Source organism: Nymphaea colorata, chromosome 13 (assembly GCF_008831285.2).
Source record: "Nymphaea colorata isolate Beijing-Zhang1983 chromosome 13, ASM883128v2, whole genome shotgun sequence".
In the NCBI taxonomy this organism is placed as follows: domain Eukaryota; kingdom Viridiplantae; phylum Streptophyta; class Magnoliopsida; order Nymphaeales; family Nymphaeaceae; genus Nymphaea; species Nymphaea colorata.
This window is the reverse complement of record NC_045150.1, coordinates 3,049,720-3,072,687: the sequence shown is the minus strand read 5'-3', so window position 1 is coordinate 3,072,687 and position 22,968 is coordinate 3,049,720. Positions and strand designations below refer to the sequence as shown.

At 41.6% G+C, this 22,968-nt stretch overlaps 1 protein-coding gene across 4 annotated transcripts; it reads left to right on the top strand.

The window, feature by feature from the left end:
• The first annotated feature begins 15,432 nt into the window (after positions 1 to 15,432).
• LOC116266929 (uncharacterized) lies at positions 15,433 to 22,618 on the top strand. 4 transcript variants are annotated; one of them, XM_031648440.1, is made up of 5 exons: positions 15,433 to 15,572; positions 15,694 to 15,792; positions 16,398 to 17,675; positions 19,571 to 19,645; positions 22,260 to 22,618. In XM_031648440.1, exons 3-5 carry the CDS (start codon positions 16,770 to 16,772, stop codon positions 22,374 to 22,376), a joined length of 1,098 nt encoding a protein of 365 aa, XP_031504300.1. In that variant the 5' UTR covers positions 15,433 to 15,572; positions 15,694 to 15,792; positions 16,398 to 16,769; the 3' UTR covers positions 22,377 to 22,618. The 4 variants fall into 4 exon arrangements, with proteins under 4 accessions (XP_031504300.1, XP_031504296.1, XP_031504297.1 ...); XM_031648436.1 differs by having other exon boundaries at positions 16,395 to 17,675; XM_031648437.1 differs by having other exon boundaries at positions 16,353 to 17,675.
• The last annotated feature ends 350 nt before the right edge of the window (positions 22,619 to 22,968 follow it).

Sequence of the window (22,968 nt, the reverse complement as noted above, 5' to 3'; positions counted from 1 at the left end):
CTAGCCTCACCCCTTCTTCGTCTATCTCTAGGGGTTTAATCCTCAATCTGGTGACATCTCTCCGCTTTCGAATCTCTGCACTTAATCATTGTCTTTTTCAGTGATTGGCTTGCGTTTGGTTGAAGTGCCTTGTAGCCAAACCGTGGAAGGAGTTGCGGACAGCAGGGACTACACCATTGTTGTTGCACCGGTTAGGAGACTCAGCTTACGCCGGGCTAATCGGCGCTTGCTTCTCCCTAAACTCAACATCGAACAGGGGTAAAACGTTCTCACGGTGAAGTCTCCTAACGACGCTTGGAAATACCATGTTTCCCTGCCATTCTCGACAGTTACCTTCTCTATTTGTTTTCTGGCGTGTATTGCTGAGAAGGAGGAGCAGCACCAGCAACCGTGTGCTGAGCTGATCCCGGGAGAAGAAGGGTGTACGCTGTCACCTTGTCAGCGCTTGCCTACCCTTACTTCATCAACGCACTAGGGGTTCCAACATTTCCAGCTAAGTGCAATCCCTTCTCCCGCCTTAAGTTGCTGAAATCCATTGCAGTGACTTTGTTGTCTTTGTCTTGAGCAAGGAGGGAAGTCCATCTTGATCGGGCGCCTCGCTTGCGAAGACCGACGTGCTGATTCCCAAGGGGCTTTGGCCTTTGCTCTTGGTCGTTTGCTGAACTAGCTTCAGCCAGGTAGGCACCCGAATCACCCTATAGTTCCGAGGGCGGGTGCACTTGTTTTCAGTCTTGCCTACGGGCGTGTAGTGTTTGGGTTACCTCAAAAGCTCGATAGCTAAGGACACGAACCCGGACTATAGACCTTCCTAGGGTGCATGGTGATGGTTTGCACGTCCTAGGGATTGTATGAATGGTTTGATGTGTATGATGAATGCTGGATTGAGTGAGGAATGAGACATTGATGAACGCTACGCTTGTACGGCCTCGAACCCACATTGTTGTAGTAGGTTCAGACCTAGCTTAGCGAGGGGAGAAACCATTCCTTGTATCCTTACCCAAGAGCATTTGAGCTGGGATTGTGTCCAGCTGGGGTAGAAATTTTGTAAGGCCAATCTTGGGCCAGCTACTTTTCTTACTAAGAGGTCTTGGGAGGTTACGTTCGTCGGCGGCTTGAGGCGCTACAAGGGCGGATGTAACAGTTTGGAGTCGTCCTTAGCCAATCTGGCCACCCGATAGCTTTCATGTCCAAGGCTCTTACGCAAAGGGCAAAGCCACTCTCTACCTACGAAAAGGAGCTTCTAGCTATTGTGATGGTTGTAGAGAAGTGGCGCCCCTACTTGATTGGGCGGAAGTTCAAGGTGAGAACCGATCACAATAGCCTACGCTACATGATGAAACAAAGAGTATCGACTCCAACGCAGCAAAGGTGGCTAGCCAAGCTCCTTGGCTACGACTTCGAGATCGAATACAAACACAGGGCTGATAACACGGCGGCTAACTCCCTCTCACGCCTTAGTGAGCAATTGATGACGCTATCGGTTTTGAAAACCGATCTTTGGGACAGAATTCGGGCAGCCCAACAAGAGGACGAAAGCCTTAGATTGTTAACGGTTTCTCTCCAACAAAATCCGGGCAGTATACCTTTGTACAGCCATGAAAGAGGGCTGTTACGTCGCAAGGGGAAGGTTGTAATACCGAAGGGTTCCCCCTTAATCCGTGAGTTGTTTGAGCACTTTCACTCCACACCCTCCGCCAGGAATGAAGGGGCGGCCAAAACCGCCAACCGCATCAAAGAACAGTTTTGGTGGGAGGGATTCAAATCTGATGTTAGGCAAATGGTAAGGCAGTGCCACACGTGCCAAAGAGAGAAATACGAGGCCATTAAGCCTCCCGGCTTGCTGCAACCCTTGCCTATTCCGACTAGGCCTGGGTAGACGTCTCCATGGACTTTATAGACGCTCTACCCAAATCTGAAAACAATGAAGCAATCCTTGTGGTGGTGGACCGCTTATCGAAGTATAGCCATTTTGCTCCACTCCCAAGGCATTACAACGGGCCTATGGTGGCTGAGGTATACCACAACCATGTAGGAAAGCTTCATGGTATGCCTCAGTCGATTGTGTGCGACAGAGACTCCATCTTCATGAGCCTCTTTTGGAAGGAGTACTTGAAGATGGCCGGGACGACACTCCTAGCTAGCACAGCACATCACCCTCAGACGGACGGTCAGAGTGAGATCGTCAACCGCATGCTAGAGACGTATCTTCGGTGCTACGCTGGGGATAGACCGAACACATGGGTTCGGTACCTATCTTGGGCTGAGTGGTCCTACAATACCAGCCATCACTCATCCATCAATATTACACCCCACGAAGCCGTATACGGGTACCCTCCTCCCACCATTGTTCGATATGAGGGAGGCACATCCATTGAAGACGAGGTTGACTGTAGTCTTCGTACTCGTGACGAGCTTCTAGATTCACTGAAGAAGAACATCCTTAAAGCCCAACATCGCATGCGACAGAACTATAACAAGGGCAGAAAAGATAGGGAGTTCGCAGTTGGGGATTATGTGTGGCTCAAGAGGCTCCCCTTCAAACAACGATCTCTCTTCGGCCAACCGTATTCGAAACTTCTCCCGAGGTACTATGGGCTTTTTCTAGTTTTGCAGAGGGTAGGCAAGGCAGCCTATCGATTGGCTCTACCCCAATCAGCCATGGTTCACCCCGTGTTCCATGTATCCAGGCTGAAACCGCACCACGGGCAGCCAACAGAGAGGACCGAGCCTCTACCGCCACAGTTACCGACGTCATATCGCATCCTGCGCCATAGGCATGTGCAGAGGAATGGGCAGCAGCGTCATGAGGTGTTAGTCGAGTGGGAGGGGCCGGACCGTGGGACGTCATGGGAGCTTTGGGATCAGGTTCACCACCGCTTCCCGACTAGAGCTTGGGGACAAGCTCAATCCAAGGGGGTGGATCTGTTACAGGGCAACCTACGAGTTGGCCGGGAGCAGCCGACGGCACTGCCGAGACCAGGCCAGAGGGCGAGAGCAGCCAGCTACAGGGCCGGACGAGCGTCGACCAAGGGCGCCGAAGAGGGCCGAGCGCGGCCGAAGATGGCGCGGGCCAGCACGCCGTCGAGGGGCTGCCGAGAGAGGAGAGCGGGGAAGGCACCCGCAACCACTGACCCTGTTTCTTTTTGTTGTGAGGCTAACAGGACTCGCAGGGTGATGGACGAGGGCGACGCACGACCAAGGGAGGCTGAGGAGCCCGCGCCCTCAAATAGCGCCCACGAGCTAGCGCATGGGGAGGCTAGACGGAGTGACGCCACGGCCGCCGTTGCCGACGACAACGCCAAGAGCCCGAACGAGCCAGCCAGCGCAGCCGAGGAGCGAGCGAGAGAGGGCACTAGGCAGCCAAGGGAGGTTGACGAGATGACAGTCCCGCACTCCACCCGTGCATTTACTTCGAGCGAGGCTAGCCCGTTGATTGGAGGACTTCATGCCATAGAGTTTGGACAAGGTGAAGCCACTCTGCCCACCCAGGCCAAGCCAGACGTACTCGAGCGGAGTGGGCTAGACCTAGCACGCGAGGCTCAGGTTGCTGGACACACCATGGAGACAGGGTGTTCTGGACAGGGACTGTCGGGATCCAGACGATCAAACGGAGGACGCACAGACTAGACAGGGACAGGAGTTGTTCAGGCGTTCAGAACGGAGACAGGACGGACAGCCACAGGACAAGCACAGAGGATGTTCTAGCGTCCAGAACAGAGACAGTCCAGGAATCTGAGACGGGCGGAGATGAAGGCCGTCTAGACCGAGTCTAGACGAAGTGGGTTAGGACCCAGGCGAGGCATCGAGGCAGCACCTAGGAGCGGAAGGGAGACTCGAGTCGGAGTCTTTTTGGTAGGCCGTCTCGGTCGTACCGATTCTCTTTGTATATGTTTTGTTATGTTTCAGTTTTGCTCTTGTACTGGGACGGTTCAGGGGCGTCCCGAGTCACTTAGACTTTATAAGCTAAGTGATGAACTTGTTACCCTAAGTTTTGATCAAATAGAATTGAGTTCTTTTCTCTCGCAAGAGAGTTTGTCACTATGGCGGCTGAGAAGCTTGCCCCCATGAATGCCTGCACCTCCCTTCATCTCTGAAAAGCCATTTGCCAGAGAAGTCGCCGAAGTTGCGGTCGGAAAGTCAAGCAACCAGAGGGCTGGTGCCGGAGGCCAGCACCGGACGCTTGATTGCGTTTTCTTCCTCCCCTTTGCTGAAATCGACAGCTCTGTGAAGCCTCTGCCCGGAGCTGCTTGAGGACTGAACGAAGTGCGAGCCGACCGGTCACGGGGCGGCTGAAGGGCGACGTTCATCCACGGGAGAAGCGACGGACGTGGGAGTGCTGATCACGGTGCTCTCTTCCCTGCCCGATGACATCCGGCAGGAGTTCATCGGGTAAGTCGATCTCCTCACACTTCCCGTGAACTTCTTGTGCATTTCCAGACGGAAATGGGATTGTTGCTGACACCAGAACCGATTCCAACCGGTTTGGGATCTGGCGCATGGTAGATCGAGCTCCCCTTCCGAGCTGAAGGGCCTGAAACCAGAAACGGAGGTTTGCCTTGCGTATTCGATGGTCTGATTACAGTCCATCGTCTAACACAAGAACGGACTGCTGCGCCTGCGGTTTGGGTCGAAGATTTCCTATTGCAAGGGACTTATATCTCGTATTTCTTTCATCGGCAACGAGAAATCGAGGAGAAACTAAAAGGAATCGAGGGAATACGAAAAACGAAACAGCCCCTCGCCTGGTTCCTGTGAAACAGTCCCTGAACCCTGATAACATGCGAATCTGAATAAATACAGAGAGGGTTTTGACGAACGGACACTTCTGTGATCTTCCCTTCATCCATACGAAACCAACAAACCTGGAATGAGCCAATTCCGACCAGAAATGAGGGAGATATCACGTTTTGAATAGTCGGTACTGTTTTCCCCTGTTTTGCCGCTGACCAGTTCCTGATAACTTGCAAATCTGAAGAAAACGGCAATCAATCTCGATGATGGCCACCGTGATCACCTTCCTGACATCCTTACGCAAATTTCAAGCTAAAGAAGTCTCAAATCCGATGTCAGATGAGGGAGATATGAGCGTCGGCCTGAATCCGGTGTGAACGGTGGTGGAATCCTGTAATCTCCGCCCGAACAGCGGCAGCGCCCCCATCTTCATCAGAATTTGGAGAAAACCACGAAATCGGGTGATCTGACTATCCTCATTCGATCTATATTGCTGCTCATTATCTATTCTTGTTGTTTGATGTTTTGATCATCGTTTTGGTTGGCTGTGTTCATTCGGAGGACTGATTGAAGCGCTGGTTCCTCCTACACCTGCTTGAGTTGAAGAACACAGCTGCTGCACCGCGTGACTTCCAGGAGCTACCACCAGGGAGCAGATTCGAGCCTGACACTTTGAGGGATCATTCATGGGTGTCTTGAGAGTCTACAGATGCGATTTGGTGATCATAGAGCGAAGGAGGAGACGACAGTGAAGATTTGAAGCAGGTGGTGTCTGAGCATCCTCCTGTCGTCCTGAACAGAGCTCCTCCTTGCGATGTCGAGCTCCAAAACCCTTCAACGATTGGCCCAAGGAGTTCTTGTTTGGGCCCAATCTATTGGGCGTCTAAACCTTGGTGTGTCAGCTCCCTTCAATCCAAGTTTCAAGATTTTTGGGTGTCTGGATCAACGGGAATGAATTTTTGAAGATGAACTGGTCTGCAATTCGCCTGCATTCTGCCCTGTTCCTGAACAGAGCCTGTTGACTGCGACAGTCCGGCATCTTCAGCCTTCAACGACCTGACCTTAGAAAGCTCAGATTGCCGTGATTTTTGAAGCGTCCCTTCATAATCATCAGAGGCAGCTACCCACCAAATTTCAGCCCATTCCAAGCTGTGGCTGATTTTTAATGAATTTTTGAAGGTCGGCAAAGCATGAGAATCCAGAACTTTCACCAGCGAACCAGGGAGCTTAAGCTGTCCAGGACAGCGCGCGTGCTTCGGCGTCAATCGAAGCTAGCCTCACCCCTTCTTCGTCTAGTTCCAGGGGTTTAATCCTCAATCTGGTGACGTCTCTCCGCCTTCGAATCTCTGCACTTAATCATTGTCTTTTTCGGTGATTGGCTTGTGTTTGGTTGAAGTGCCTTGTAGCCAAACCGTTGAAGGAGTTGCGGACAGCAGGGACTACACCATTGTTGCTGCACCGGTTAGGAGACTCAGCTTACGCCGGGCTAATCGGCGCTTGCCTCTCCCTAAACTCAACATCGAACAGGGGTAAAACGTTCTCACGGTGAAGTCTCCTAACGACGCTTGGAAATACCATGTTTCCCTGCCATTCTCGACAGTAACCTTCTCTATTTGTTTTCTGGCGTGTATTGCTGAGAAGGAGGAGCAGCACCAGCAACCGTGTGCTGAGCTGATTCCGGGAGAAGAAGGGTGTACGCTGTCACCTTGTCAGCGCTTGCCTCCCCCTACTTCATCAACGCACTAGGGGTTCTAACATTTCCAGCTAAGTGCAATCCCTTCTCCCGCCTTAAGTTGCTGAAATCCATTGCAGTGACTTTGCTGTCTTTGTCTTGAGCAAGGAGGGAAGACCATCTTGATCGGCCGCCTCGCTTGCGAAGACCGACGTGCTGATTACCAAGGGGCTTTGGCCTTTGCCCTTGGTCGTTTGCTGAACTAGCTTCAGCCAGGTAGGCACCCGAATCACCCTATAGTTCCGAGGGCGGGTGCACTTGTTTTCAGCCTTGCCTCCGGGCGTGTAGTGCTTGGGTTACCTTCAAAGCTCGATAGCTAAGGATACGAACCCGGACTACAGACCTTCTTAGGGTGCATGGTGATGGTTTGCACGTCCTAGGGATTGTATGAATGGTTTGATGTGTATGATGAATGCTGGATTGAGTGAGGAATGAGACATTGATGTACGCTACGCTTGTACGGCCTCGAACCCACATTGTTGTAGTAGGTTCAGACCTAGCTTAGCGAGGGGAGAAACCATTCTTTGTATCCTTACCCAAGGGCATTTGAGCTGGGATTGTGTCCAGCCGGGGTAGAAATTTTGTAAGGCCAATCTTGGGCCAGCTACTTTTCTCACTAAGAGGTCTTGGGAGGTTACGTTCGTCGGCGGCTTGAGGTGCTACAAGGGCAGATGTAACAGGATCTGATTGTTTTAAAAATATATATCTATATATTTAGCCATTGTGAATGAATTTCAATCTAGGTTGAATTTGTTCAAAAGTTTATATAGTAAGTTGTGAGCTTATCTAGATTTGGATCCAACTTGTTTTTAAAATTGATATCTTGGGTGTTGTAAATTATGGATTTCATTTGTTTAAAACCGATTTATATTTGGGTTTGAAGCTAAATTTGATTTGCTTTGAGAATACATGCATTTTGGATTTGTCCATTATGACAAATGAAGTTGATGTGGATATGGGTTGAAACGTAGTTTGACCTAGTTAGCTAAACATACACGAGTCCTGACTCAATTTTTTGTGTTTTACTGAATTTTACATGAAATGCAATTTTGTGAAAATAAAGGAATGATTGAATTAAACCAATAGATATGCATATGGGTCTCATATGTTTTAATTATATCAAATTGATTTCTGGATCTAAGTCGTTTCGTATATATCTGTCTGCGTGTTAATGGATCTAGATCTGACTTGATTTATATTAAGTATGTACTTGTGGCATATACTTGTACTAGTTGTGATTTGATAGAATGATGGATATTGTTTAAATTGGTATTTTAAGCCTAGGTCTGAACTGTTGTTTGTAGAAGAATATGTCATGCTATTCAGTTGCTTTGGTTCCACATATAGATTTGTGCATGAATATTAATTGTAAAAAGACCTTTATATGTGGATTGGTCACAGTTCAAAACTTACATACATGTATATTTCGCTGTGATCTTGCTAGACCATGGGTTGTTTAATTTTGGATTCAAGATCCATGTTATTGGCTAACGATTTTTACATGTGATTAATAATTGATTCTGATGGTCGTTGCTATGCCTGTTAACGTAATTCCCTCGTGCAATGTGAAATGCTTAAATTTGTTGAACAAGCAATAAATAAATCACATGAGCAAAGTGAATATGAATTAAATATGGATGCTCAATGACTTAATGCATGATATGACTAATGCAAAATCTAGTCTGACAAGGTTGCTGTATTGTCCTGTTCATGATCTGAGCGGCCCAATCGATCTATATCATGAATTTGTTATTCATCCATTGTGAATGCTGGAGCAACTTCTTTGCTGCCAGGACCATCACTGCTCAGAGAACTCACACCTTTGGATATCAAACATTCTATTGTTTCCTGTTCTAATCTCGCTGTTGTTTCTACCTTGGACTCAAAGTTGGGATTGGACAATGGTCGGCCAAGAGGATCAACGATCAACTTGAAGCATTTCTCTTTCACATTTCCCACTCCACAACAGTGCATGCCGGTCTGCTTTGCCAACTTCCTCTATTCCTCTGGGATTGAAAGGCTTGCTCTTGGCCATCATTCTTGTCATTCCACTCTTGTGTGGCTACCAATGTGCTGGATTACTCAGATGATGGTGTCGTGAACGCTATTTCTCTTCTTGAAATACCAAGGCATAAACTTTAGTAACAGTTGGTAACCGATCTGGCAAAATTATTTGTTTGTCCACGGATAGCATTAAAAATGAATAACACATTCATGTTGAATAGGTTCGAAAACGCTTTCATGGCACCACATGTATGGGCCTGCACAAAGAATAAGAGCTAAGTTCGTTCCAAAAGGACTTGATTTTCATGACATATGATGCCACATATATAGTCTCTTGTTGCAAACGAAGATCAAACTTTTGAATCTGATAAATGCAACGTGCAAGCCTTTGAGTGCACTTATCTCGCAGATCTTGCTACACTTCGCAGATAAAAGTAACATAAAGATTGCTATTAGTAATGTTACTGATACAATTCATGCTCGAAGACAAGTGCATGTTATTGCAATAAAATGGATTAGATGACACCTGTGACAAATCTGCACTGTTGCCCGTTGAAATCAACACAACCATTGCTGTCCTCCTCCGCATCCGCCATGGTGCATGCCTCAATGCTCTGATGCCATGTGGGGTCTTTCAAACTAGACAAAAGAGAGCACAAGACGAGAATGAAGAAAGCAACTCTGCGATTTTTCACTTACACTTTGCTAGACTTTATTACGACTTTGGTATTGATATACATTGACATTACACAACAGCTTTTCCATACAAGACAAAATATTTCCTTCTGATATCTTGCCTTGCCCAACAGTAATCTTTACAAAATGGTGATAATCTCTACAATGGCAAGATATTTCAACAAAATAGTTGTATTAATTTGTATATAACTTTTTGGTAAGCTACAGGCGCACATGCCCCCTAACCTATATGTGGCAGCTGAATTCTTGGAAAAGTGACTTAATTAACAACTCCTGGTTTGGTGAATCCTAACTCACTCAGGGTAGCTTCCTTCAACGCAGAAGAAACAAAAAAAAAAGTGGTGCCAACTAAAACACAAGATAATATGAAACGAAAATATATATATGAATCATAATATCTTAGATAAGGAGTAAGCATGAGAACCCTAGCTATAGATGAAGATTCTACATCTTGGGCAGATCTAGAATTTGGGGTATTGAAAGTCTCCTCTTTCTTTATGTATTGGGTCGGTGATGAGAGAAGGCCATGTGGAAGGTAGAAAAAGGAGTTTTGCAAGGACAAGATTCCCTCATCCATCTCCATCACCTTTTTTTTTTTACGTGGATAATACACTAAGGTCTGTCTTCTTGCTTGAAAGGCAATTATAGTTGTTGCTTTCCAAAGAAATTTTCCTTTTCTTTATATTCTTCTAATTGGACTTTCAATTATTCATGAACCAACCTTTTTCTTCCAATACCAACCACCTACCATATGTTGAAACTCCAAGACAAAGGTAGGACTTGATGTAGAGCTTTCTTCTGCATGTCACGTCACAGACTTTTTTTCACAAGAAAATATTTTAATGAAAAAAGCTCCCCCAGTTTGGTCCCAGATCGTGGAAGGAGCTGAAATTCATGAAATATTTTTCGAAGTTGCCTTGACTAGGGGATATCAATGGATCATAATTGGATTGGATATTTGATTGAACTACTTCAAAAAAAGTTGGATATGAAAAAAAAAATTAACATTCACTTAAGAAATATGATCAGATTTGAATTTGAAAATTGTCTTCAAAAATATGGATTTCCATTCAGTTCTAAATAAATTCCAATCAGATGGATTTGACTCTGGACTAGTTTTAAAAAACATCCTACATCCAAAGTTCATACATTTTGAAAGTTGTTTTTTGTGTGGTTTAGATTTGATTGTCTATTTAAAAGAATGACTCAGATGTGAAATAAAAGTCACATCCAGAGTTGGATTGTAAATTTTGTTCATTTTCAAATCTAAATTTCAGCCAAAATATGTGAATATCCAATAAATTGTGTAAATACATTGAATTTGAATCTAATTCATCGACATCCCTAATCTTGTCGAGACCTTGTTCCTTAGATGATAAGGAATTTGCTTTATTTGAATAAATACCTTAAAAACAAAGCCCAAAGTTGAGGCCATTTGACAGAAAGAATTTTATGCACTTGGAGTGCATGTTTCTAACCAACAAATGAACACTGTATATAGTTATACCATATTTATAGAAACAAGGACATAATAAACATAATATACCTAAGATCTAATTGTTGAAGAACATTTGTTCCAAAAATACGCAACATCCTATTGGGTTGTCCCATTTGAAATTAGAGGTAAAAAGTGTAGAGAGCCATTGGGCAGCTTACTTGGTCAATGTGAAATATCACCACAATCAAGGAGAAGGATGAACTTGAGCTCTTGTCTTGAACGGTAAGATGAAATACTTCTGCGCCGGCTTCTTCTTTTTACGCTCCAAAATTAGCCAAGTGAAGAGGTTAACAAAATACTTGAGCTCTTGTCTTGTCTTGAATGGTAAGATGAAATACTTCTGGGCCGGCTTGTTCTTCTTACGCTCCAAAATTAGCCAAGTGAAGAGGTCAACAAAATCCGCCAAAGGTTGGAATGTTCGACTCTTTTCTGACAAAGCAATAAAAAAACTTAAAGCTACAAAAGAAGAAATAAATAGAACAGGAGCTCACATGTTGGACATGCCTTTTTCATAACACATGGGTCCCATTGTCCATGTGGTAGACCCTTCCCCCAAATAATGGGCTTCTTAGTGGCTACATAGTCTGAGGCCACTGCCCAAACATCAGGATCTAATTCAATAAGCGAACCTTTTCTAAAATTTCTTTTGCAAGATTGCTTTGATCAGTCATTCCACAATGAATTGGCATTGGACCCTATTTGAATTGGAGAATCGGATGTTCAAAACACAATGATGAACCTGTTCAGTAAGTTGGTCCTCTTTTTTCTTTTCTTTTTTTTCATTTCCTTCTAACAAGTTTTGCACTATTTTGGTCTTTGAAAAAAGGAAGGCATTCACCTATGAAATATTATATTTGAGTTTTAGCCTTTTGGGAGGCGACCATAAGCAACGGTCGATGCATGTGTGGGCAATTGCATATACAGATCGATAAAATTTGTTTTTTTATATTGATATTTCGAGGTAATTTTTCTTGCTTATATATTGATGCGTCTGGGAAATTTTAAAATTTTATAACCAGGGTTCCTTAATGCTAGAATTTTTTGGCTTCATCCTTTACTGTGTAAGTAAGATAGGGTGAACCTGCAAAATCTAGTCCAACTTATCATAATTGATTAGTTAATATGTTTCGATTGACATTATTTTGAGACACAGAAAGAGCAATTAATTAGATGTGGGAATTTGCGTAAGAAACAAGAAGTCGTTCTTGAGGCCTATAATGATAAATGCATATTTATACTTGCATTGACCAAAATGTCCCTATGTATAGAAAAATAGACCCTCCCAATAAAAGGCAAAAAAAACTAAAAAAAAAAAAGGAAAGTTTCTTTCTATAAAGTAATCAAATTATTTCTTGCATTTTGTAAATGACCAGAATACCCCTCAAACAAGACCACGTGAGGTGTCCAACATGAACCGGGATTTTAATTTTTAAAAATTGATACTCTCCTATCGCAAAAAGTAACAACTTCTTTTAATATGGATTATTGTTTTGCCATATATAAAAATGGGGCTACAAGTATCTCATGACTTCATTTGATACTTGGTCTTACTTTTTACTAATTACTGCCGAAGAAGGACGTCCAGTGAAACCATGTTGTCTTGAAATTAAGAGGAGAAAGCTTGTGATTTTGTCCTTTAATTTGAAAAGTAAGAAAAATTTTAATTTTGGAACTCTATTTTGCCTATAACTCTAAAAATAAAATTATTTGCTTGTGATTTTGCTACACTTAACAGATGTCATACTCTTGACACGACACTGATGCACGGTCTCTTCTTTCTTTTAGGCATTAACAAGAGATTATTTTTTCCTTCTCTTCCAGTCATACTATGCATATTAGAGGCTGCATGAAAAAGTGTGCTTTGAAAGGTCTTAAATTTAAACAAACTGATGACCTGGTCAGTAGCATGAATTTTATATTCATGCTACTACATGTTAAAAACTATGGATTTAAGGTCGGATTGAGGGAGAGAGGAGAGGGTCTGACCTTGATGAATCTAAGATTCTAGATCTTAGAGCATCGTGGATCTGAGATCTATGGAGAAACAAACACAACCGCTTTTTTCTATCCATCTAAGAGTTCGAAAGTGACTTCTTATTAACTTAAAAAACCAAAATATTAGCTGCAACTTTCTATTCATTAGCACCCCCTATAATTAAATCATTTATGTTCTTAATGACTTTTTTTCTCAAGTCAGCATAAGTTTAGTTTAAACTTTTAATTGACAATTATTATGAAAAATAAGCAGAAGCCTGTTGTCAAGGAGCATTCTACCTATAACAGTAGAATGCAGAGACCACATGATGATGATGGCAAAGTAGAAGTCTATTCTGTAAGGTGACTTCAGCATTATGGCATTTCACTTGTAATGGTAAAATACACAAACCATACCCCCGATAACATATATTAATCAGGCCCATCGTGTCAGTAAAATTAAATATGGCCTTCCCTAAAAGTCTGAAAAAAAAATAATTTTTTTCCATGTTTATAATGTAAAAAGTTGCCTCAAATAAATATTTTCCAGAAAAATGGTCTTTACTTTTTAGAACTCTTCATCCCAACTCATCCTTTAATTAGAAAATCAAAAGGACAATGATAAAGTTTAGAACATGTTCTTTGTTTATGACATCTTACCATCGTATCTTACCATCGTAGATGGAAAGCCATGACACCAAATAAACTTAAACTTTAGACCTTGATTAGTAAAGCTTGGAATCCATGTTCAAAATTTTTTTTAAAAAAATGTAAAACTTGTAATTGACATTATGACCAAATGGAGGTCTCTTAAATGAAATTTTCTTAAAAATAATTTTGGTGTCCTAATCTCCTATTTATATGCCGGATTTCTAAAATATGACCTACGACTATGAGTCTTCTTAATTTTTTTTTTTTTAAATATGACCTATTTAACAAACATTGCTTAATAAATAACGCGTAAGATTGTGTATGGGAGTGGTGTATGCAGCACACATATCTAGCAAAAGGGCATTAGAAGCATTTTAACCAATTTTTTTGTTTAAAAGGACACTTCAACAATTTTACTGAAGGTAACTTGGTGTCATGCCTTTTCATAGGCAATGAAAAGCCTCAACCACCATGGAAATGACCCAACCACTTCGTAACACATGGTTCTTAGGTGAAAGTCCATAACAAACAACTTGCTTTAAATTTTACTTATTTTGTTTTCGATCGTTTTATCCTTTCTGGAGGTCTTTGTTTTGACACACCGGGACGTTAGACATTGGCACATCTAATTTTTTAAACATGAGCTTTAACTAATGTGATCAAGATCCTTAATTCAAGGATGTGATCGGCATGAATCAATAAAATCTCTCAGAAAATAATAAACAATATCAAACTTTGAAAAAACAAAAAAACATTTCGAAATGATAAAGAGGAAGCCGTGTATGGCATGTTGCATCCTTAGATCATCAGTTGGATACAACCGAAACGATGAAGGCTCCAATGGACTGAAGTATGAAGCTTGATTAATGTTTTGAAATATTTATTAATTATTAATCAAAAACTTAACATGGTAAAGTTACTTATCTCTTGCTTATGGTTTAGGCAAGTTAGCTTTCGTTCTAAGTGAGCAAGATGATATTTCATATTATCATTTGGCTCGGAGCGGAAGTCCTTATCCTCCCCCCATCTCCACATAGCACTAGCATCATTTTCATGTCTGGAAGTTTCAATGTACGTATTAGTACTTTTTTATGGCGCAAAGAATCAACATTATGAGAATTTGAAATAGAAACTATAGCAGCTTTGGTCTCATCCATTGTGTCAACCCCTAAAAGATGTTAGCTTCAGTTTCTTGAGTTTCTTGTAGCTATTTTTCTCCATGTCATTTGCAAGCATGAGGAATTTGTAAATTATTTTTAAAAAAATGAAGGATATTTTGGCTATTTTACAAAATAAACCTTTTCCAACTTCTTTTTTTTTTTCCTTTCTTATTTTGAAATAATACAAGGACATTTTAGTCATAAAATCCCTTCTCCGAAAGGAAGTATTAGATGGACCGCCAAATTGCAAAATTTGGATCTGCCCGTGGGTGTGCCACATATATATGATGAAAAAGAGTGTTGATGTGAGATTTCATTCAACTTCTCCTTACGCGGTAACTTTTTTGGTTAATTCATTTGATTTTATAAAAAGGGAATTCATTTTTCCTTTTTAGACTTTTGTACTTATTATAAAACGAAACTTATTTTATATTGAAAATGTATTTTAATTCCAGCACCAGGGATAGGAATCAAACGAGCTCTGAAAGTTAATCATAATTATGGATGAAGTTTTTGAAATTAAGAAAACATAGGTTACAGATAAATTTGCAGAGAAAGAACAACTTCCATAATGTTTCAAAAATTAAAAATTAACTGCTGGGCGGATAGAATATCTCACAAATACGCATACTTTGTGAATGCAAAAAACTGAAGGCCCTTGGAAATACAAGAGTTATTTTAAATAAAGAGATTTTCACAATCCTCTTTGACTCATAACAATTTGGATTTCTTATAAAAACAAAAGGTTCTAGAAAAATGAAATTGACAAAGTTCGGCTTTAAAAAAGGTCATTTGTCAATTTTTTTAAAATTTTAAGAGTAAAATGGTTTTAAAATATACATTAACATTTTTCATTTCTCAAATGTATGTTGGCGTATTATTTTATAAATTCATGCGGCCAATGATAATTTCTCAACTATTATAGGTCAAAAGGTGAATAAATTCTTATATAAACACGTCAAGAAGCCCACGGGGTCGTCTGGAATGTTTAGAGTTCAAGAAACATCAGGATAATGGGAGTTCAGAAAGACAGGCCAATCCAAACGAGAGATGAGTTATTTGGCCTGATTGTCTGTCATCAAACCGTAAATCATTTTCACTGAGATGTCTGAGGGAGGAGAAAAAGGTAAACGCCGATAACATGTCGCAATCTTGGTCGCCAAACAGTCGATTCACATTTGTCCCTGTGATGTGACTTCACGCAAAATCCTGCCTGCAAAAATGCTAACGAAATTCATGTTTTCCAGAAACAGGGGCCTTCTTTGCCTTTCCCTTTGCTGTCCGTGCCCGAGTGCGTTTCTGTGCTTATCTGTCGGTCGAGTTTTGGCACCATGGATGGTTCTCAGGTTGGTTTCTTCACTCCCTTCTTGGTTCTTGTTCTTTCTGCGCATTCATGGATGCTTGGGCTTTTGTTGGGTAGTGAGATGATTTCTCGAGTCATGTTTTTTCCTTTCGCATTGTTGGGAGGGAAAGAAGTCATCGTGCCAATTCTGGGATGTGAAGAAATGTGCTTCAATCCTTGGTGGGCACCTTTTCCTTTTTGCTTTTTCTGACATAATTGGCGAGAGAAAGCTTAGGTAGTCGACCAAAGTAGTTTCTGAAGATGGTGGGCACCAAGTTTGGGTTCTGGGGGATGTGAAGCAATGAGTTTCGAATGATGGGTCTTCTTCTTTCGTTTTTGGTAGATCTGATTGTAGTTTTGTAACTATTCGTGTAGATGAATCCTTGCTTTTAAATATCCGGATTTTGCTTCATGTGTTTCATCCGGAATATGTTGTAGTCGTTTGCTGCCTTTCTGCTCAAGTTGTTCAATTTGATTCAGCTGGGGATTCTGCGCTAGCAAGTCGCCATTTCTAATTGGAATTTACTTGAACCTTAACTTGGCTACCCTTGTTGATCTTCTCAGCGTGAACCATCATTCTAGTTTTGGCAATTGTTTGCTTTGCAGCAGGAGATGGTTTCTATTGCATGGTGGACTAATTTGGATGAGAAAGGGATGTTGTAACCGCAGCCTAGCTATGATGACATGCCTTGCCTGTCAAGCCGCTTTGGTTGAGCTGCCTATACTCGCGCTTTAGGTCACCAATTGTTGACGACTCTTTATGCTTTGCCGGCTCATAGCAGCCATTCTCGGTGTGATGTTACAGCAACTCTGACATTTGTGCTTTGCCGGCTCATCGCAGCCATCTCCGTGTGATGTTACAGCAACTCTGACAGCTGGAAAAATTATCTTCTTTGGAAGAGCCTTTTGCAGTTGCATAGCTGAAAAGAATTACGTTGGAAAAATTGAAAAATTCGGAGGTGAAGATAATCGTGTGTTATAATGAGCGTCCAAGGAAACCATGTGCAAGCCAGTGACTGTGGATCGGACAATGACAAAAGCAAAGTACCTTCGGTTTCTGAAGTCGAAATGGAGCAGATCACCTCTACTTCTTACGAAGAAGTAGAGAGTGAAGGCTTGTTGGAGATTTGCCGTGTTTGTCAATGCAACGAGCCTGATAAAAGGGGTGATGCGGCTTTGGTTTTCCTCGATATTACTCCCCCCATAGACATTCGCTCAGGAGCTACTACGGAAAATTGTTTGGGTGATAAAAATACCATTAGGCATACGTGTGGCAGTAATGATGATCCCAAACTTTGTGAAAGAGAGCCTGGCTTAGTCAAATTTGTTGGCCCTGAAGGTGAGATCTTCGTCTGCAATGCTGATTTAGAAGCAGGCAAATGCCATTATCAGGATGCATTGATCAACCTTGGATGTTCATGCAAGAACGATCTTGCTCTTGCTCATTATGCTTGTGCTCTTAGGTGGTTCATCAACCATGGATCCACTGTCTGTGAAATTTGTGGTAGTGTAGCAACAAGGATCAGAGCCACAGACTTCCAGAAAGTCGTGGCCTCGCTAAAAGATTGTGAAACTTTGAGAGAAAGAACTGCAGCAGGAGTGGTTGCTTCTGCTGATGTTCAGGCACATCCTGGTGTGGATCCTGATGCTGTTGCTGCAATTCGAAGACAAAGGCTCACTGAGATATCTTTATGGTTTAGTCCACAAAATCATTTGACGACAGTGTCACAGGCTGCTCCTGAACAAGCTTCCACTGCCCCAGCTGAGGATGCTGCTCCTAGTGAAAGTGTTACCACCAAATGGGCTGTAGAAGGTACAGGAATACTTGTTGCCACTGGACTGCTTACAGTTACTCTAGCATGGCTGCTTGCACCTCGTGTTGGAAAGGTACGCCACATTTTTGTGTGATGTACATGTTAGGGTCTGGCATATGCATTATTGCAACCAAAGTCTTGAATCTATGGAATGTTTATTCATGTTACTCTAAAGCTCTGCAGAGTGGTCGAGTTCTATATCTGTTCGTTCCTATTTATGTTGTTGGCATGTTGCTAAACCTTGCATTTTCTAAGGTGTCCTAATAAGTAATAACCTCTTTTTATGTGGAATGGAAGCAAAGTTTCACTGACTGACATAGGCTGACAAAGCAACTGTCTCCATCTCTCCCATTGAGCATTCATGAGGAGGGAGATAGAAAGAGTTGTTTGAGTTGTCTCATACAGTGGTGTCAGTGTACAATCACGTTAACAAGGAATGTGCTTCTCATACTATTATCACAATATTCAACTCATACATGCATGACAGTCTCAAAATGGAGGTGCCCCTTCCACTTTATAGATCTTCATCAGATATATCTAGGCCTGCCTTGTAAGTGTACCTAGCAAGGGGAAAAGATACAACTCACTAATTGGTTAACTAGGGATGTTATCATGCTTTAGTTTGCCTCAGCAAACACACCATTTCACCAGGAAGTCATGCGTATCATTACCTTATTCTAAGGTCCAGCCTATGTGCATCTTATTACTTTGGTAACTGTGTTAACCTTCGCAAGGTGTAGTTTATCCTACAGTTGTAGGTTAGCAAGGTTAAGCTGCAAAATGGGTGCATGCTTTTGTTTCCAGGAAAAAAAAAAGGAAAGAAAAGGAGGAGGGAAACGACCTATGTAAAAACATCCTGCTCCTCCAATTTTCATCTGAATTCATGTCTGAACTTATGGAAACTACGATATGCTAAAGTCGTTCCTTATGGATCATGAAGATACTAAGCAAGGACCAGAAAATCGATGTGTATTTAGTCATAGAACTGCCTTAACTATTGCACGGTAGTTGGACCAAACATTTTTGTTTGTTTAGGAAACAATTTCATCTGATTGATGCTCTTACTTTTGAAAACATCTTTTGGCAGTTGTTCGTTCATAAATATCATTTGAGTCAGAACTTATTGATTGCCAGAAGTGTAATCACCATCTTTGGGCAGGAGTTTGTTCTAGTTGAATAACCACCAAGCCTATGCAGGTGTCCAACGTAGACTTCTTTACATGGTTGCTGGCTTTTTGCTAAGCTTTGATTAAATATTCTGATTATTCTCCATGGTCAGATTGACCTTAGTAATCAGTAAAAGTTGCATTGCATTCTTGTCTTAGAGGTGAAAGGCCATGTTTTGTACCCTATTCTTCTTTTCGTTCTAGGAGATTATTTCATTTTTCATGAACATTTATGGTTTAGTGGTAGTATATATAGGTAGTAGGTACCTTTTCTTACATATCTAGGATAAGAATTAGTGTTTTCACACATTTTCTCTACCAGTTGGTTCTTGAAGGACTTCACAAATGTATTATCATCTTGCCTTATTGTGCACTATAATGATAGACAATCTGGAAATCTTTGAGCTATGAATATTCTTTACACAATTTTGACGTACAGTATATTAGAAGTAGGTTACTTCACCTAACACGATTGCTACCAAGATGCGAAATCTATGCTGGGATTTAAGTGGAAAAGGTTTGTAAAATACAAACTGCATAGTTTGCTACCAGCCTGGCTCTTTTACAGTAAATTTGCAAGTCTATCACATTAGTCCTTCTGTATTCCAGGTGTACAAGTGTACAACTGGAGTATTCTTATTTGTTTGTTGTACACTGAAGTCTTTCTTTAACTTTCTCATTTGATAATATTTATAAGAGAGAGGATATTCAAATTATTGAAAAAACCTGCTGTTTCATTGACACTTGCTGTTTTTCTTTTATCCTACCATCATTGTGTTCTTAGCTACTTTGTTTTGGACAGAGGACTGCTAGAAGTGGTCTTCACATTCTTCTTGGAGGACTTTGTGCTTTGACGGTTGTGGTGTTCCTTCGATTTGTAAGTTGAAAACATGATGCTTCCATTCAGTTTCATTGATGTTTGTAATGAAACAATTTGCGTTCATTCAGTTTCATTGATGTCCATTGCCTTCTTGTATTCAATAGTATCTGTTTCTCTGTTTCGTGCACATTGTATGCATATTTATGATTCTATCTCGCCTATGCCCCACCCACCCCCTTTATTTGCCCGTCTAGAAAGGAGCCCTATGTGGCACTACTTGTCCTAGACACTAGTCAGGAACTCTTGTGCTTTCCCCAGAGGTCTTTTTTTTAATGCAACCTCCAAATCCTTTTTTCTCAGTGCGACATCCAAACCCTGTTGGACTTTGACTTTTCATATAATGGTGTCATATATGTTGGATACAGATTTGGTACAAATATGTCCAAGATCAGTTTGTCTCCTGTTTCTGGTTTTGTTGGGCTCAGCATCACCTCAAAATTCTTTGACCTATTGATTTTTCAGAACTGGTATGTTCTCCTTCATGATTTCCACTTTGAAAATGAAGTTCTAACTCTTGCATCTAGAAGGATAAACAAGAAACTGAGGTACTACCAATAGAAAACTTCAAAAAATAACTCCCAGTCCTGTATTAAGCTGTTGAGATATAGATAAAGCAGCACATTTAGAAGCTTCTGTAATAATAAAATTACACCCTTTAATGGAAATTTAATTTTTATTAATAAACCTCTTATAACGCATAGAAATTATTAAATTCTTATTGAATGTTAAATTGGTTGTATGTTATAATTTTTATTAACTCGAAGTTGCAACATCATGAACTCAAGCAATCCATAGCTGGGGTCTACATTTTGTAAATCTTCTTGAAAGGGCACCAAAGGAAGTGGTCCTCACATCTTGGAAAAGAGTGAGCTGTCAAGGGTTTAAGGTCTAGGTGCCTGAGATCTCTTGGAGAAATAAGTGTGGCTGTTGCCAGTATGTTGTAGACTAGAATTCGTGGTAGAGGATGAGTCTTTGCCATGTCAGTCCAAGAGGTCGTGGCTGCCCTCAAATATCATCTCAGGTAAATGTTTTGTTTATGATATGGAGATATGTATTCTCATAGATTCAAGGTCAAATTATTCTTTCGTGTCCCCTAGAGAGATGCAGCTCGTTTAACATAGAAACCCAGAACTTTGCATCCATGTTTAGCAGACACCACATTCCCTAAAGGAGAGAGGACTACTGCAAAGTGGTTTCCTTGTTATACACATCCAAGAATTGGACGTTATATTGCACATGGACTGCTAAGCCAGATATCGGGTCTCATGGATTGTATCTCAGATGGCATTGCAGCAGTCACCTCTTCTTTTAGGGAATGTAATGACTGCTGAACATGGACGCAAAGTGCTGAGGTTCTGAGTTCAACGAGCCACAGCTCTAAGGGAGTACAAAAGGATAATTTGACCGTAGATCTATGAGAACACACATCTCCATATTATAAAGAAAACATTTAACCAATATAAGAATAGCCTCTTGGCCTGACATGGCAAAGACTCATCCTCTACCATGAATTCTAGTCTGTGACGTACTGGCACATCCTCTACTGGCTGATGTCCAACCTATGGGTCTGCTGGAACTCGGAACAGCCACACCCAATGTTCTAGAAGATGGTGCCTCCATTCTGCTTTAGCCATCTTGTAGTATGGGAAGTCAGTTGATGAAGACCAAGTTATTTTGAAGGTTGTCCTACTGAGAATAATGGTTGGTCATTTGGAGAGACAAGTTCTCTATACTTCTATATGTAGAGAAAATGCAAGGCATGGGGATCCGGAAAGATCCTGAGAAACAGCAATTCCCCTCATCATCCTCATCCGAAGATATTCTGTTGCCCATGCATCAAAATAACTGGATAAAAGGCTGAGAATTATGGATGTTATTAAAGACTATTTAAATAAGTTTAGTGCATTTTGGCATGCCGGTTCTTGGCAGGATATGGTGTGAAGTATCCTCAACTTTTGCACTAAACTTTCCTGTCTGAATTAGGAACTAAAACCACTTGCCAAGGGTTTGTACATTGCCAGGACCATGTCTTAGGCTGGATAAACCCGGACAGCAGGAAATCATTTTGGCCATTAATGGTCGCTAGGTATTAATATAAGAAAATGATCAGCTTCTTTTATGGAGGTATCTTTCTTCACTCGAAGGCTTTGTCTGATATCCTTTGATGGACCAGCAGTTTTTACCCTTCTTAAAAGTCCACTACCAAATAATTAATTTGGCCTAGTTGGACCAGACAAAGGGAAAAGCCAATTGTCTTCTTCCCTTTTTTTTTTTTTCGGGTGGGGGGTGGGGGGTGTGTGGGGTGGGGGTTTAATGTTGATCCTTGTATTGTCGGGTGTCTGGTTTGTGAAACTGAAGTCGAGAACGTTAGTGTCAGAAAGGGTCGTAAGAGTTGCAGCAGCATCTTTGCATTTATGATACTATCTTATGAGGTCTAACTTTTTCATGATCACTGCTGCTGCAATTGTCTGCAACACCGTATGCTAGTCTTTTTTGTTGCATCAAGTCGAACCTTGGTGCTGGGCTCAACTCATTGCTAGTTTGCAGTTTATAAATTTCTGCATTAGAAACTTTGTTCGTATATCTGATCTGAACCTTGTTCTACTTGCAGGCAGTGTTACCAAGAATCAAGTATGGACCAGCGCGTTATTGGGCAATCTTGTTTGTGTTCTGGTTTCTTGTTTTTGGTATCTGGGCTTCTCGCACTCGTGGCTCACACTCTACATGAATCACCGTTGGTTTACCTGCAACAAATGTTTTTTTCATCGTTGTTCATTAAGTTTTTGTATAATTCTAGTGAAAACATGAGCTTGCAGTTTTGCTGCCCTGTTTGCTTCTTGGCAGACGGAATGATTAATTACTTTGCTTGTATCAACAATTAAAGGAAAATCCTCCATTATTTCCCATCATTGTTGGAGGCATTCGAATTTTGATTGATCAAATATGTGCATTGAAGTAATGTTTGTTTTATTGGTCTTGAGATTTTCTATATATTCTTTTTTCATTTTTCACGCAAAGAAACCACAATGAGTCGAGAAACTTTGTCGCTCGCCCAGCAATGTGGAACTCTAAAGCTGGTACCCTGCCTCTGAGGTTAAATATTTGACTCTCATATGAACATTGTATCAGTGACAGCCTTTTACCAGCTACTTGTCAAACTAGTTAAGTCAAGCTCATATATTGCTATTCTGCTGGTGTGCCTGCATATCTGAGAGTGAGAGAAATTTGCTGGTGTGCTTATATGTGAGAGAGGGAGAGTGTGTGTTATGGCTTTAGCCGCTCAAGGAATCATGGTTGAATTTTGTTGTAAAAAAAAAGTA